A 13,939-nucleotide genomic window follows, 5' to 3' on the forward strand; every position below is an offset into this window, starting at 1 on the left:
GCAGCCATGCACTGAAGCGAACAGGGAGGCTTGCTTGCTCCAGTGACGGCTGACTCTAACGTTCCCCTCCTGAGTTGCCGGCCTCTCAGCTGCAACTCTAAGCAACTATTACTATGTTGCAAATAAGAAGCTAAACAAAACCCCAGAAACCGCTTTCAGTCAGCCAGGTTCAGCCAGCCGGACCGCAACATTGTATCAAATACAGAAGTAAAAACAAAGGCCAGAAACCGGCTTTCAGCAGCCGAGGCCTCAGAGCTAAAGCTGGCCCAGAATAAAAAAAAAAGAAAAAAAGGAGCTGTTGGGAGCTTTAGTCACCCGCCAGCCGGAAAACGGCCTTCAGCCCCTCACCCAGCCTGGCCAGGCACCCCAGTGGGGACCCCCACCCTGATCCAGGACACCCTTCAGGGCAAACCAGCCGGCCCCCACCCGTGCACCAGGCCTCTATTCTATATAGTAAAAAGGTAATATGCCTCCCAGCACCGGGATCAGCGGAGCCGCGAGGCCTCCCGGCACCGGGATCAGCATGACAGGGGGCAGCGCCCAAACTCCCTGATCTGCCCTGCTCTGTGTGTGACAGGGGGCGGTGCCCCAACTCCCCTATCGGCCCTACTCTGTGAGTGACAGGGGGGAGCTCCTCAACCCCCTGATCGGCCCTGCTCTGTGCATGACGGGGGAGCTGCTCAACCCCCTGATGGGCCCTGCTCTGTGCGGACGGGGGGAGCTCCCCAACCCCCTGATCGACCCTGCTCTGTGTGTGACAGGGTACGGAACCCCAACCCCCCTGATGTGCCCTGCTCTGTGAGTGACGGGGGCAGTGCCCCAACCCCCTGATCGGCCCTGCTCTGTGCGTGACAGGGAGTGGCGCCGCAACCTCCCCATCGACCCTGCCTTGAGTGTGACAGGGGGCAGTGCCCCAACCCCCCAATCGGCCCTACCCTGAGCGTGACTGAGGGTGGCATCGCAACCTCCCGATCTGCCCTGCTCTGTGCATGACGGGGCGGCGCCCCAACTCCCCAATCGGCCCTGCTCTGAGCCCCACCAGGGGCTGCACCTAGGGATTGGGCGTGCCCTCTGCCACCCGGGAGCAGGCCTAAGCCAGCAGGTCATTATCTCCGGAGGGGTCCCAGACTGCGAGAGGGCACAGGCCGGGATGGGGGACCCCCCTCCCCTCCCGAGTGCACAAATTTTTGTGCACCGGGCCTCTAGTCCTATATAATAAAAGGCCAGGGACCATAAGCGTAATGACTGCTCGACCAGTTGCCATGAGGTGCATTGACCACCTCTTGGTCCCTCCCCTCCCCCACCTCTCCCACCCTTCCACCCACCCCCACCCCCCTACCCCCCACAGGCGAACAGGGAACCACAGGGAAGCAGGTGGGTGGCAGCAGGGTGGGAAGGGACTGGCGAGCGTGCAGAACAGCTGACCTCTTGGTCCCTTCCCCCCGGCCCACAGGCTCCGATGGATCAGCAATGGGGAACCGGGGAACTGGGGTGGGTGGCAGGAGGACCTGGCTGGCTGTCAGGCCGCTGAGATCCCCAGCTCATCCCCGGCTGCTCGGGGGCTCAGGCCGGCGGGAAAGCGGGCACTGGTAACTTCACCTCCATGTGCGTGCGCCAGGCTGGCCACTGATGGAACGTCCTGCCCACTCAGGGCCGTTCACATGGGTGCTGCCGCTGGCTACCGCTGCTGCCGCTGCTACTGGGGTTTATGGCACTGAAGGAAGCTGCAGGGCGCGCCAGTAACCTACCCGCCCCAGCAGCCGATGGGGCGTTTAGCCTGGGGACTGGCAGATGGGCAGAAGATGGCCCTGATTATAGGCTAGGGCTAGGCCTAGCCCAGGGGTGGGCAAACTTTTTGACTCGAGGGCCACAATGGGTTCTTAAACTGGACCGGAGGGCCAGAACAAAAGCATGGATGGAGTGTTTGTGTGAACTAATATAAATTCAAAGTAAACATCATTACATAAAAGGGTACGGTCTTTTTTTTTTAGTTTTATTCATTTCAAACGGGCGGATCTTGCCTGCGGGCCATAGTTTGCCCACGGCTGCCCTAGACCCTACCCGCACAATTTCGTGCGCTGGGCCTCTAATCCTTCATAAACATAGATGCAGAAATTAAAAAGGAAAATAAAATGTTAACAAAGGCAATTCATGTATATAAAAAGGATAATACATCATGAATAAGGCGGGGTGGAGGGCAGTATCCTAGAATGCAATGTTGTTTTAACATTCAAAAATCATTTCAAGTAATTGTCCATATTAGCAAGCAAAAAGAAAAACCACATGATTGTCTAGACACAAAAAAAGCATTTAGCAAAATAAAACATTCATTTGTGATAAAAGTTCTCAGTATACTGGGAATAGAATGGAACTTGTTTAACTTGATAAAGAGCAGCTATGAAAAACCTACAACTGTGTCATTCTGAATGGTAAAGATTAGATGCTTTTACACCAAGGTCAATCCAGGCAATGTGTCTGTTCTCACAACTTCTTTTCAACATTGTGCTAGAGATTTTGGCCATTGCAAAAAGAAAAAACAATGAAATTAAAGGCATCCATATTAGAAAGTAAGAAGTAAAACTGTTTTTATTCACTATAAAATAATCTATGTAGAAAATGGAATTGAATCTACAAAGTAGCTACTAGAGCTAATAAGTATAGCTAGAAAGGTTGTAGGATTCAAGATCAATATACAAAATCAGTTGGATTTCTATACACTAGAAATTCTAGAAGTGAAAGGAAAAAATATAATGAATTAATTTGTACTTTAATAAATAAATGCTCAGGCACAAAGTAGAAGATATAATAAGACAGGCAGATGCTTGTACCTATTTGTAATGAATAAGATTGGATTTAAGAAAAGTAAGAAAGTATTTACCTGAATACTGTTGAACTTTTATCTTTGTAGTTGACATTTAGAAATAAAGGTTAAACAAATATGCTTATACATATCCTTAAAATCCTGTAAATTGAATAAACACAAATACAGGCTGAGACAGATGTGTTGACTCAAATACCACGACAGAGGAGAAAATTTTGCAATGTTGAGTTAAGCAAAGACTTTTCAGACATAACAGGAAAAGCATGATCCATAAAATAAAAACTTGCTAAATTATACTTTGTCAAAACTAAAACTCTCTTCTTCAAGAGGCACTGTTAAGAGAATAAAAGGACAATACTAAAAGTAGAAATTTGCAAATAATATACCTGACCAGGGACTTATATCCACATTATATAAAGAACTCTCAAAACTCAAGAAAACAACAACCCAGTAGGCAAATGGACAAAAGACTTAACCAGACACTTCACCAAAGAAGATATATGGATGGAAAAGATGCTCAATATCATTAGTTATTAAAAAGTGTGCATTAAAGCCACAGTGAAATACCACTACACACCAATTAGAATGGCTAAAACAAAAAATAAAAAAAACTGACTTAGGAAGGTTGGTGAGGATGTGGATTAACGGGAACTCTAATGCACTTCTGGTTTCAATGTAAAATTGTACAGCTGCTTTGAAAGACAGTTTGGCATTCACCAGAAGTTTAACTTGTACCACTGTATGATCCAGTTGTTAACACTGCTAGGTATTTACCCATGAGGGAAAAAATCATGCAACAACTATACATGAATCTTCACAGCAGATTTATTTATAACTATAGGCCTGATGCACAAAATTCATGCAAAAGTAGGCCTTCCTTCCCCCGACTGCCGGCACTGGCTTCCCTCTGGCACCCGGGACCCGGGCCTCCCTCATTTGGAAGATTGTCCAGTCTAATTAGCATATTACGCTTATATTATTATTATTATAGATAGCCAAAACCTGGAAACAACCCAAATGTCTGTCAATAGGGAAATGGATAAACAAATTTTGGTATATCTGTATAATGGACTACTACTCAGTAATAAAGAAGAATGAAGTATTGATGTATACATTACAAGGAATGTCATATTAATTATTATGAAAGAGCCAGACAAAAAAGAATATGCTGAATGATTTCTTTTACATAAATTCTAGAAAATTCAGAAATGATCTATTATGACAGAAATTAGATGAGTATCAGTGGCTGTTAATATCACTAAAAGACAGCCAGACATTGTGTAATTTCTAGTGGACATTAGCACCTTCTCAGATATCTCAATTTCAGTTCTACAGGACTCTTTGTCCAGGCTTCTAAGTATTAATAATTCCAGCCTCTTCTCTACCCTGCTCCCCCAGGTCCTAGAGTTTTGGTAGCAGCTTCCTGCAGTTGCTGCTGCTGTTGGCTCTCATTGTTCCTTTTTAGTTCTATAGTTCAAATTACTTACTTTTTTTTAGTCTCCTGACTAAACTCTGACTAATATAGCACCACCCATGAAGTAATTTTACCAAAATAATTCAATCTTGGGTCTCATCAAGACCCTAGATGTAAGTGCTCATTTAGTAGTAATACAGGGATCAGAGAAACATGTAAAACAGCATCATTAGGATGTAATTAGCAAAATCCAAATCCTGAGAGACTGCACATGATAAACAGCACTTTCTTTAACAAAAACTTACAAGGTAACAGTAATAAGATAATGCACAGGATTCTATAAATTAAAAGAGAAGTAGGAGTCATTTCAACAAATTGTAGTGTACAAACCTTGTTTGAATCCCACTTTAAATTGTGAATACTGGATATTTGATAGTATTAAATAATTGTTCATTATGAGGGTATAATAATATCATTGTGGTTATGTATGTTTTTTTAAAGACACTGTCTTAGTTGATGAAATATGAAATCTGAGACTTCAGAATAATATGGTGGTAGAGGGAGTGTGTGTGGTATGTGAGGGTCAGGATGAAACAAGATTGACCTTGAGCCCTAGCTGGTTTGGCTCAGTGGATAGAGCGTCAGCCTGTGGACCAAAGGTTCCCAGGTTCGATTCCGGTCAAGGGAATCCTGATTGCAGGCTCCTCCCCAGCCCAGACCCTGGTCAGGGCTAGCGCAGGAGGCAACCACTCGATGTGTTTTTTTCACATCAATGTTTCTCTCTCTCTTTCCCTCTCTCTTCCACTCTCCCTAAAATTCAATGGAAAAATATCCTCAGGTGAGGATTAACAACAAAAAATCCTATATAATCTATACTAATAAAAAGATATATGCTAATTAGACTGGGAGACCTTCCGGATGTCCTTCCAGACAAAGCCATGGTGGTGGGGCCGAGGCAGAGGGGGTTAGGGATGATCAGGTCAAGAGGGGAGGGAAGTTGGGGGTGATCAGGCTGGTAGGGGGACAGTTGGGGGCGAGCAGGCCAGCGGGGGGAGGGGGGGCAGTTGGGGGTGAGAAGGCCGGCCTGGGAGGACAGTTAGGGGCCATGAGGCCAGCTGGGGAGGGAAGTTGGGGGCCATGAGGCTGGCCGTGAAGGGCAGTTGGGAGCCATGAGGCTGGCAGGGGAGGACAGTTGGGGGTCATGAGGCCAGCAGGGGAGGGCAGTTGGGAAGAACAGGTCAGCAGTGGGGGGCAGTTGGGGATGAGCAGGCTGGCAGTGGGGGGGAAGTTGGGGGTGAGCAGGCTGATGGGGGGGCAGTTGGGGTGAGCAGGCCAGTGGGGGAGGCAGTTGGGGGCGAGCAGGCTGGCAGGCAGAGTGGTTAGGGGTGATCATGCAGGCAGGTAGGTGAGCGGTTAGGAGCCAGAGGTCCCGGATTGCGAGAGGGATGTCCGACTGCCGGTGGGATCAGGCCTAAACTGGCAGTCGGACATCCCCTGAGGGATCCTAAATTAGAGAGGGTGCAGGTTGGGCTGAGGGACCCCCCCCTCCCCATGCACGAATTTCATGCACCGGGCCACTAGTATATAATAAAAGGCTGATATGCAAATAAACTGAATGGCGGAACAACCAGTTACTATGACGTGCACTGACCACCAGGGGGCAGATACTCAATGCAGGAGCTGCCCCCTGGTGGTCAGTGCACTCCCACAGGGGGAGCGCCACTCAGCCAGAAGCCGGGCTCACTGCTGGCGAGCACAGTAGCAGTGGCTGGAGCCTCTCCTGCCTGCACAGCAGCGCTAAGGATGTCTGACTGACAGCTTAAGCCTTAAGCCGTCAGTCAGACATCCCCCGAGTACACGACATGCATCAGGCCTCTAGTAGTAAAATATTTCTGATTTTTTTATCAGAAATGAATTTGAAATCTTAAAGTATAGTAAACATTGACTAGTAAAAATAACAAGTATGAAATCATGATCAATCATTTTTATGTTTTTATTATTACTAGAATGTTGTGCACGGGTGTGTGGGGGGGTCCCCTCAGCCCGGCCTGTGCCCTCTCACAGTTAGAAACTCATCGGGAGTTTTTAGCCACCAGAAAGACATTTTCGTTTTTCTTATTCAATAAGAATTCAAGCAGGAAGTTTAGGCATCAGTTTTGCAATTTTGCTAATGCTACCTTTTATTTTTTTAATTTTAGGGTCTTGCCTATTTGCATACTAAAGGCAAAATGCATAGAGATATCAAAGTAAGTATATTTAATATGTTTAAATTGATGATTTTATTGGAATGAATTTTATGATACTAATTAAATAGTATTTGTATTTTTGTTTTAGGGTGCAAATATTTTATTGACAGATCATGGTGATGTAAAATTAGGTATGTTATTTCAAGTTTCTAACATTTTTCCAAAATTTTAATTAATTTTAAATTTAACATTAGACAAGTTTAATAATCATGTCAAGAACCATGTTCATTGTTTGACCCTGCAGTTTTACTCCTGAGACTCAGTTTAAGGAGATTAATTCTAAAGATAAAAAAATCCATACTCACAGAAGGGTTAATCATAATATTATCTGTAATAGAAGAAAATAAGAACATAGTTTTAGCAATAGAAAAACTGTTAAATTGCGATAAATCCACTTAAGAAACATTATTCAGTCAGTCATCTTGGCCAGGTGGCTTAGTTGGTTGGAGCGTCAACCTGTGCACCGGAAAGTTGCGGGTTCCATCCCTGTCAGGGTGTGTACAGGAGGTGATCAATTGATGTTTCTCTCTCCCTTCCTCTCTCTCTAAAATCAATAAGAGCATATCCTTGGGTGAGGTTTTAAAACAAATTAATAGTTAAGAAGAGTAAGAGTAAAATCCCATGATCTGTTACATGACAAAAATGAACTATATTTGTATTTAGTTTTTTACAACCATGTTTAGCAACAACAATAACAAAGTTTATACATAGAAAAAGAACTTTTTTGCTTGGCCAAAGCTCACCAACTTCCCTCCCACCAGGGTACACTCAAAAAACATTTTTTTAATAATAGCACCAAAATACTAACCTGGTTGTGTTAGAATAAAAGGAATTCAGGTGGGTGTTTTATTTTTTGCTATATTTTTCAAATTAACTTAAAAAACATATGTTCTTATTGATTTCAGAGAGAGGAAGGGAGAGGGAGAGAGATAAAAACATCAGTGATGAGAGAGAATCATCAATGGGCTGTATCTTGCACACCCCAACTGAGGATCAAGTCCTCAACCCCCAGCATGTGTCCTGACTTGGAATCAAGCCGTAGCTTCCTGGTTCATGGTTCAATGCTCAACCACTGAGCCACACCAGTCGGGCTCAAATTAACTTTAATGTGCTTGTCATAAAAATATTTTTATTAACTTTGTCCTTAATAATGTACATTTTCATTCTAGTAAAGCACCAGTAAATTATTTTCTTTTAATGGGTGTGTTATAAATCAAGCAAGAAGGAATTTAGGTATTCAATTTTTATATATTTCCCTAGCATTACTATCTGAATTATTAATAATGTCAAGCCGAAGGATGAAACTTAGAAATGTTAATGCTTTTATTGAAAAGAACTAAAAATTTTCTGTTTTATTTTCCCCCCCACCAGCTGACTTTGGTGTAGCTGCAAAAATAACAGCTACCATTGCAAAGAGAAAATCTTTCATTGGCACCCCTTACTGGTAAGACAAATTTATATTATAATTGAATTTTATGCATTTTCATTTCTTTAGGAAGTCTGAAGGCTTGTATGCTCCTTGATACTATCATAATTCTAATTCAATGTTAAAATTCTAATAATTCCTGCCATCTCTGGGATCTTGTATTGAGAGCACTCATATGTATGAGAGTTTCAAAAGAAAAACTCATATTACAATCTCTTGTCATTTTGTTACCCTTTCTTTTGGTATTGCTTCTATTTTAATCTTGGACTTTGCTATCTATCTGTTTGTTAAAACTCATGCATCCTACCCTACTCATAATGCATCCTACCAGTTACTGACAAAATAATCTTTCTAAAACACTGCGTTCAGCCCTGGCCGCTGTGACTTGGTTGAGCATCGTTCTGTGCGCTGAAAGGTTTCTGTTCAATTTCCAGTCAGGGCACATACCCAGGTTGCGGGTACCATCCCCGGTCAGGGTGTTTGCAGAAGGCAACTTAACCGATTGAAGTTTCTCTCTCACATTGATGTTTCTCTCTCTCTCTCCCTCTCTAAAATCAATTTTAAAAAATTAAAAAATAAATTCATTAAACACTGCTTTCATTAGTGAAGACAGATAATTGAAATATAATAAAAAGCCTAGTAATAAATTTCAATATGTAAAATCATTTAATGAATATTATAAATGGTGCCATTTAATGTTTGATGAAATTTTGGATATTTTACTGGTATTATTTGGATAATTTTTTATTTGGAAAGAAATTTAAGTACCTCGATACCTCATATTAATATCAAAATAAATTGTATATGGAAATAGTCAAATATAAAACTAAAACCAAAAGAAGTATCAATGACTAGAGTTGAGTAGCCCATGCCTAGCCCATATGGCTCTCATGGTTGAGCATTGACCCATGAACCAGGAGGTCAAGGTTTGATTCCTGGTCAGGGCACATTCCCGTCATGGGTTGTGGGCTCAATGTCTAGTACGGGGTGTGCAGGAGGCAGCCAATCGATGATTCTCATCATTGATGCTTTTGTCACTCTCTCCCTCCCTCTCTGAAATTAATAAAAATAAATTTAAAGAGTTGTATAAGCCTTTCTTGGCATAAAATGTTAAAGGGAAAAATTGATAGATTTAACTACATGAAAATTTCAAGTTATTATATGTCCACCCACTTAAAAAAAAAAGGGAACAGCAAGTAACAAACCAGGAAGTAATGGCTAAAATATGACAAACTAGGTTTTAATATCTTTAATATGTAAGTTTTTTTTTTCAATATTCACCCAAGGATATATTTTTCCATTGCTTTCTAGAGAGAGTGGAAGGGAAGGAGGAGATGGGAGCGGGGGAGGGAATAGAGAGAGAAACATCAATGTGATGTGAGAGAGACACATTGATTGTCTCCCACATGCGCCCCTACCCAGGCTGGGGAACTTGCAACTGAGGTATGTGCCCTTGACCAGGAATCTAACCCAGGCCTCTAGTCCACAGGCCGGCACTTTAACCATTGAGAAAAACTGGCTAGGACAATATGTAAGTTCTTAATAAGACAATAAAGAGTGTTTCCTTAGAAGCAGAGCTATTAAAATCATACATATAAGATATAAAATATGAAAAAAATTTCCCCCAATGATGACAAAAAATGCAAATTAAGTAAACAATTACATTCTTTTCTATCAAATTGGAAAATATTTGGAATCATGGGTAATATCTATCACTATCACTAAATATTTGATAATGAAAGTAGAAATTGGTTGAACAGTTTTGAAAGATAATTTGGCAACAATTTTTTTCATAAACCTTAAGTTATTTTTATGTTCTAGTCTCAATTCTGCTTGTATTAATTTATCAGAGACATACAGATTTACATATTAAGAACTTTATCAAATACTTTAATAATGAAAAATAGAGGGAATAGATGCATATCCAGTAGAAATTAGTTAAGGAAATTATGTACATTCATTCAAATTAATGGAATAAATTGCTGGTATTAAAAATCCTGTTGTAAAAGATGAATGATTTAGTGTATAGGCTCATGATATAATGTTAATTATAAAAGGAAGATTAAAAGCATATGCAATATTATACCATTTTATAGAAGGTATGTGTGTGTTTTAAATTTATGGATAAAATATGTGAAACAGTGGTTCTCTTTGGATGGTATAATTGTTAACTTGTTTTCTTCCATATCTTGTCATATATTCCAAATTCTCTTCAGTCAACACATATTACTTTTAACCACAGAAACAAGCCCCGATTTAAATAAAGTTAAAAGAAAATAGGTGAGTTAGATTACCTATAAAATTTCATTCTTCACATGCCTATTTCCTCTTTAATCTCTTTTCTGTAGCTGTCCTTCCCAGTCAACACTCTTCTTTAGTCAAAATTATCAGTTTTTTGTACCCTGACTATTCTGGATATTGGTTATTACCTCCCTAGTATAGTTGTCTTAAGTCCTATTCTGTCTGAAGAGTGGCATACTCTCTGCCTTACTTCACCAATGGCTGAGTGATTGGTCACATCTCTGTTTTCCACTGAACCAGGAAGTGCAACAGTCCTGGTCAGCTTGGTGCTACAGTTAGCCACTAACACCTGACTCCAGTGGGCAGAGGAGATGAAACTCATAAGCTTTTTCTGGGATCTAGCTCAGCTTCTTTCCTCTATGAAATTTGCCTTCAGTCACCTTGCTCCATGGTGATCATTTTCTTCTCTTTGTTTCTATACCCATTATTACTATCTAGTACTTGCAGAGAGCATGTACATGTTGGCATTTTCAGTATATGTATTTTATATCCTTAACCACATTTTAGTTGAGAGACATTTGTTATATAACTTTTTGAAACCTAAGTGCATATAAAAGCAACTTCTACCTTGTGGGTATTCAATATAAATATAAATTAATTTTAAGATAGTAAACATCCTATCTAATAATAGACAAACATGGTAATTAACTGTAACTTCGCTACCCTTCCCATAGGCTAATCAGGGCAATATGCAAATTAACTGCCAACTAAGATGACGGTTAACTGCCAACAAAGATGGCGGCTAATTTGCATACTGCAGGCAGATCCCGCTGCCGCCCAAGGCAAGATCCTGGCCTGCCGTGTCTTGGGCAGGGTGGGCGGGGCGGGCGGCAGCAGATCTGAGCTGGGCGGGATCCGGGCCTGCTGTGTCTTGGGCGGGGTGGGAGGGGTGGGAGGGGTGGGCGGGGTGGGTGGCAGCAGTTCTGAGCGGCCGCTCGCCCCAGCGCGGGATCCGAGCCTGCAGTTTCTTGGGCGGGGTGGGCAGGGCGAGCAGCAGCGTGATCCGTGAGAGGGCACAGGTTGGGCTGAGGGACCCCCCTTCCCTGCCAGTGCACAAATTTTTGTGCATGGGCTTTCTAGTCCTATATAATAAAAGAGAAACATGTAAATTGACCATCCCTCCACTATGCTCACTAGCCAATCCGGAGAATATGCAAATTAACCCGACAAAGATGGCGGGTTAATTTGCATATGCAGGCGCTGAGTGGCCTGGGTCCTGGGAACATCCTTGGGAGGCCGCTCCTGGCCTGTAGGCCCGCACATAGGCCCTGAGCAGCCAGGGTCCCAGAATGCCCCTGGCCACTCTGGGCCTACGGGCGCAGGTGCCAAGCAGATGTTCCCGCCCCATGGCTGCTTGCGCGTGCACCGGCACCAAGCAGCGGCCCGGGTCCACGCCCCCAAGCCTGGTGCCCATCACGGGGCGAACAGGCCAGGCCAGGCCTCCCCATGATCCCAGGCGAAGAAGCTGCTCCGCTTACCAGCCTGCGCTATGGACCTGTTTGGGTGGGTGGCGAGGAGTCCGGAGCCTCTAGCCTGCAGCCACAGGAAGTCTCCCTCTCCCGAGAGTTAGGAGTACCAGCCCAGGTCCACCCAGCGGCCCGGTCCTGACTGAGGGGGTGAGTTCCTACAGGCTGGGGTTTGATCCCTAGGCATTAGCAGTAGGAGACCAGTGCCTATGTTATTGCTGTGTGTCCGGGTTTTAATTGGACAAATGCCTGGCGGTCCTGGGTGCCAGCTTAGCCAAATCTTTTAGGAGGAGAATTCTGTCTGGGTTTCCTCAGATTCCCTCAGCCACTACTCACCTCTCTGTAAAGGCACAGAACAAGTGAGGCCCCTTAAATAAAAATCAGAGGTCTCCAGCAATGGTGGGCCTCTCTCATCACAGTCATTTGGACTGGATGGCATTTGAGTATTTATCTAGGCACCATGACAGGGAACACACAAGCTCAAGTCATGATCTCTGCCCTTAAATAATTCACAATCTTATTAGAGTGAGTGGATGATAAAGCACAGTAATGACATCAGAATGTAAGGCAACAATACAGAGAGGAACAGAGGCAATTGCTAGGGTGATTTCCCAACAATTAGTACAAAGAGTATGTGCTGTGAATTAAATTTAAAAAATATGTGTGGAAGTAGCTGCTTCATGAGTATGGGATCCCTTCCTATTTTAAAGGAAACTGAGTTCCATGTGAACTGTGTAATATGCTATATCTGAGTCACAGGACAAGGGAGGCCCTAAGTGTACTATGCTTTGATATTTGAGTCATTCTTTATTGTTCAATGTGATTTATTTCTGCATGCCTCCGTTTTGTAATAGTTAAATTACTAGAAGAATACATCTTGCTATAAAATATTAGTAGAAGATCAGATGATCAGGTGAAATTTAATGTTATTTTCTATAAATGAACACAATCTCTGGTATGCTAAAGTGATAGGTATTATAGAAATATTCAGATAGGGAGACCTACAGGCTTGATTACAAGTGAGGCTTACTGTCACAACCCAAATTTATTGCTTAAAAAAAAAAGGCAGGGAGTCAACTAGAAATTGAACCAAATATAAGCCCTTGAGGAGCAAATGTAAATTGGATAAGCTTTGCTATTACAAGAGCAAGAAGAAAAAATTCAGATGCAAGAATGAGAACCACATTGCATCCACTTTAAGTTGCTGTTAAAGAAAAAGAATGACATACTATGAAAATACTTAATACAGATTGTAAAGAGATTTGTTCAAAGAGGATTTCCTAGAGTAGGTGGCATTTCAGTTATTTTTTTTTTAATGTGAAGAAGTTAGCTAGATAAGAAAAAGGTGTAGGGGTCCCAAATTGCAGAGGGTGCAGGCAGGGCTGAGGGACCCCCCAGCCCCGTGCACGAATTTCGTGCACCGGGCCTCTAGTTAAAAATAAAAGAATATTTCTCCTGAGCAACATCATCTATGCTTTATAACTTCAGATACCATCATTATACATCACTGACTGCCAAGTAGATAACTCCAATTCCACTACTCAGTTGACCTTCAGTCTTGTATATATTCAAAACAGCTGTTTGATAATAGCTACATTTGTATATGCATAAGCATTTTATACTCACATCATTCTCTATAGCCAACCCCTTTTATTCTGTCCCCTCTGCCACTGCCTTCAAAAAATCCTTTGTTTTTTCCCTTGTGTTTTTGAAATAATCTAATTCAACTGCATAATGCTGGTTTCACCTCCTCTCACACTGTCCTTCATGTTGCCATGAGTTTTAGATCAAGCTTACCCCCATAATTAACCTTTCATTTTCACAGTAAAGTCTGAATTTCTTATATAATCACTAGGCCATTCATGGTCCATCTAGCACCATCTCTGATGTTCATTTTTCAAATACTTTATTGTCCCACTCAAACTGTCTGTAATGAATGACCTTTCAGTAAAATAAATTAAAAATGACAAACTAAAAACTGATTATGTATTTGATGAGAGTAAGTGCTTACTCTGAATTTCTATACTTATTACAGACTCATAGCAAGCAATTTATGCCCCATATCATACATTGAGTAGAACTGTCCTATCACTTCTCCAAATATTGCATGCTCTTTTCTTGTCTCCCTTCATTTACACTTGTTTTATCTGATTAAAATGTCCCAACTCCCTACTCCTCTTAGCTCCCTGATGATTCATTCTTTAAGTCTCACCTCCTTTGGGAACTTTTCTCTGACCTTCACAGGGATTTAGGTGTTTTTTTTCT

The 13,939-nt window shown here is 42.3% G+C and overlaps 1 protein-coding gene across 1 annotated transcript in view; it reads left to right on the top strand.

The window, feature by feature from the left end:
- The window catches only part of MAP4K5 (mitogen-activated protein kinase kinase kinase kinase 5), a 106,704-nt gene that overhangs the window by 41,856 nt on the left and 50,909 nt on the right, over nt 1–13,939 (top strand). Inside the window, exons 7-9 of the mRNA XM_070419958.1 lie at nt 6,434–6,481; nt 6,570–6,612; nt 7,853–7,925. Coding sequence (XP_070276059.1) covers nt 6,434–6,481; nt 6,570–6,612; nt 7,853–7,925 — 164 coding nt within the window. The remainder of the gene's footprint in view (nt 1–6,433; nt 6,482–6,569; nt 6,613–7,852; nt 7,926–13,939) is intronic.

Source organism: Myotis yumanensis, unplaced genomic scaffold, assembly GCF_028538775.1.
Source record: "Myotis yumanensis isolate MYYU_CA2020_CCGP unplaced genomic scaffold, mMyoYum1.0.hap1 SCAF_1, whole genome shotgun sequence".
Taxonomy (NCBI): Eukaryota; Metazoa; Chordata; class Mammalia; order Chiroptera; family Vespertilionidae; genus Myotis; species Myotis yumanensis.